We start from the raw sequence: 603 nt of genomic DNA, 5'->3' as shown, positions 1-603 counted from the left end.
TTCAGCTAAAGATGGCTGGAGGGTTTCGATATAAGATTTGGGATCCTCCATTGATTATTTCACAAATCATCACAATGCAGGTAAGGCAGCCAAAGTTACTGCTTTTCCCTTCATGAAAATATCCATATGAAACTACAATTTTTTTCCCTTCTGTAATGACATCATAAAGTACTGAGAAGGTTTGATGTTAGCTTTATTACTTGTTCATAAAAAAAAAAAAAAAGTCAAGAGATACTGCAAAATACGTACATTAGTGGTGGCACTCCCAGCTCAGGCACTTTGGGCATTGTTTTTGAGCCAGCACTTGCCTCGCATTGGCCAACCATTTAGGCATTTAGAGTCAGGTTTCCTGACTAAACTTCGGAGTTGGTGACACATATAATTCTTTCCATGGAAATACAGTAGGAGAAGTGAGAGAAGCAGGAGGAGGACCAAACTCAGGGTGGTAGTGAGGTAAAGACAATATGAACGTTATCAAACAAATCAGGTCAGGGGTACATGTCTCTTTCATCCAGTCAGTGGGAAGAACGGAGCTCACACCACCTCATCAGGGTATTTCAGTGCCTGAAATATCTGAAATACATGTTGTGGTAAATGATGGCC

The 603-nt window shown here is 40.5% G+C and overlaps 1 protein-coding gene across 1 annotated transcript in view; it reads left to right on the top strand.

The window, feature by feature from the left end:
• Positions 1-5: 5 nt before the first annotated feature.
• Positions 6-603, top strand: part of LOC119588774 (protein SYS1 homolog) — a gene marked incomplete at its 5' end in the record, with an annotated part of 5,677 nt that continues 5,079 nt past the window's right edge. The window contains 1 exon segment of the mRNA XM_037937415.1: positions 6-80. Coding sequence (XP_037793343.1) covers positions 12-80 — 69 coding nt within the window.

This window comes from Penaeus monodon, chromosome 24 (genome assembly GCF_015228065.2).
Source record: "Penaeus monodon isolate SGIC_2016 chromosome 24, NSTDA_Pmon_1, whole genome shotgun sequence".
In the NCBI taxonomy this organism is placed as follows: domain Eukaryota; kingdom Metazoa; phylum Arthropoda; class Malacostraca; order Decapoda; family Penaeidae; genus Penaeus; species Penaeus monodon.
This window is presented reverse-complemented; position numbering and strand designations above follow the sequence as displayed.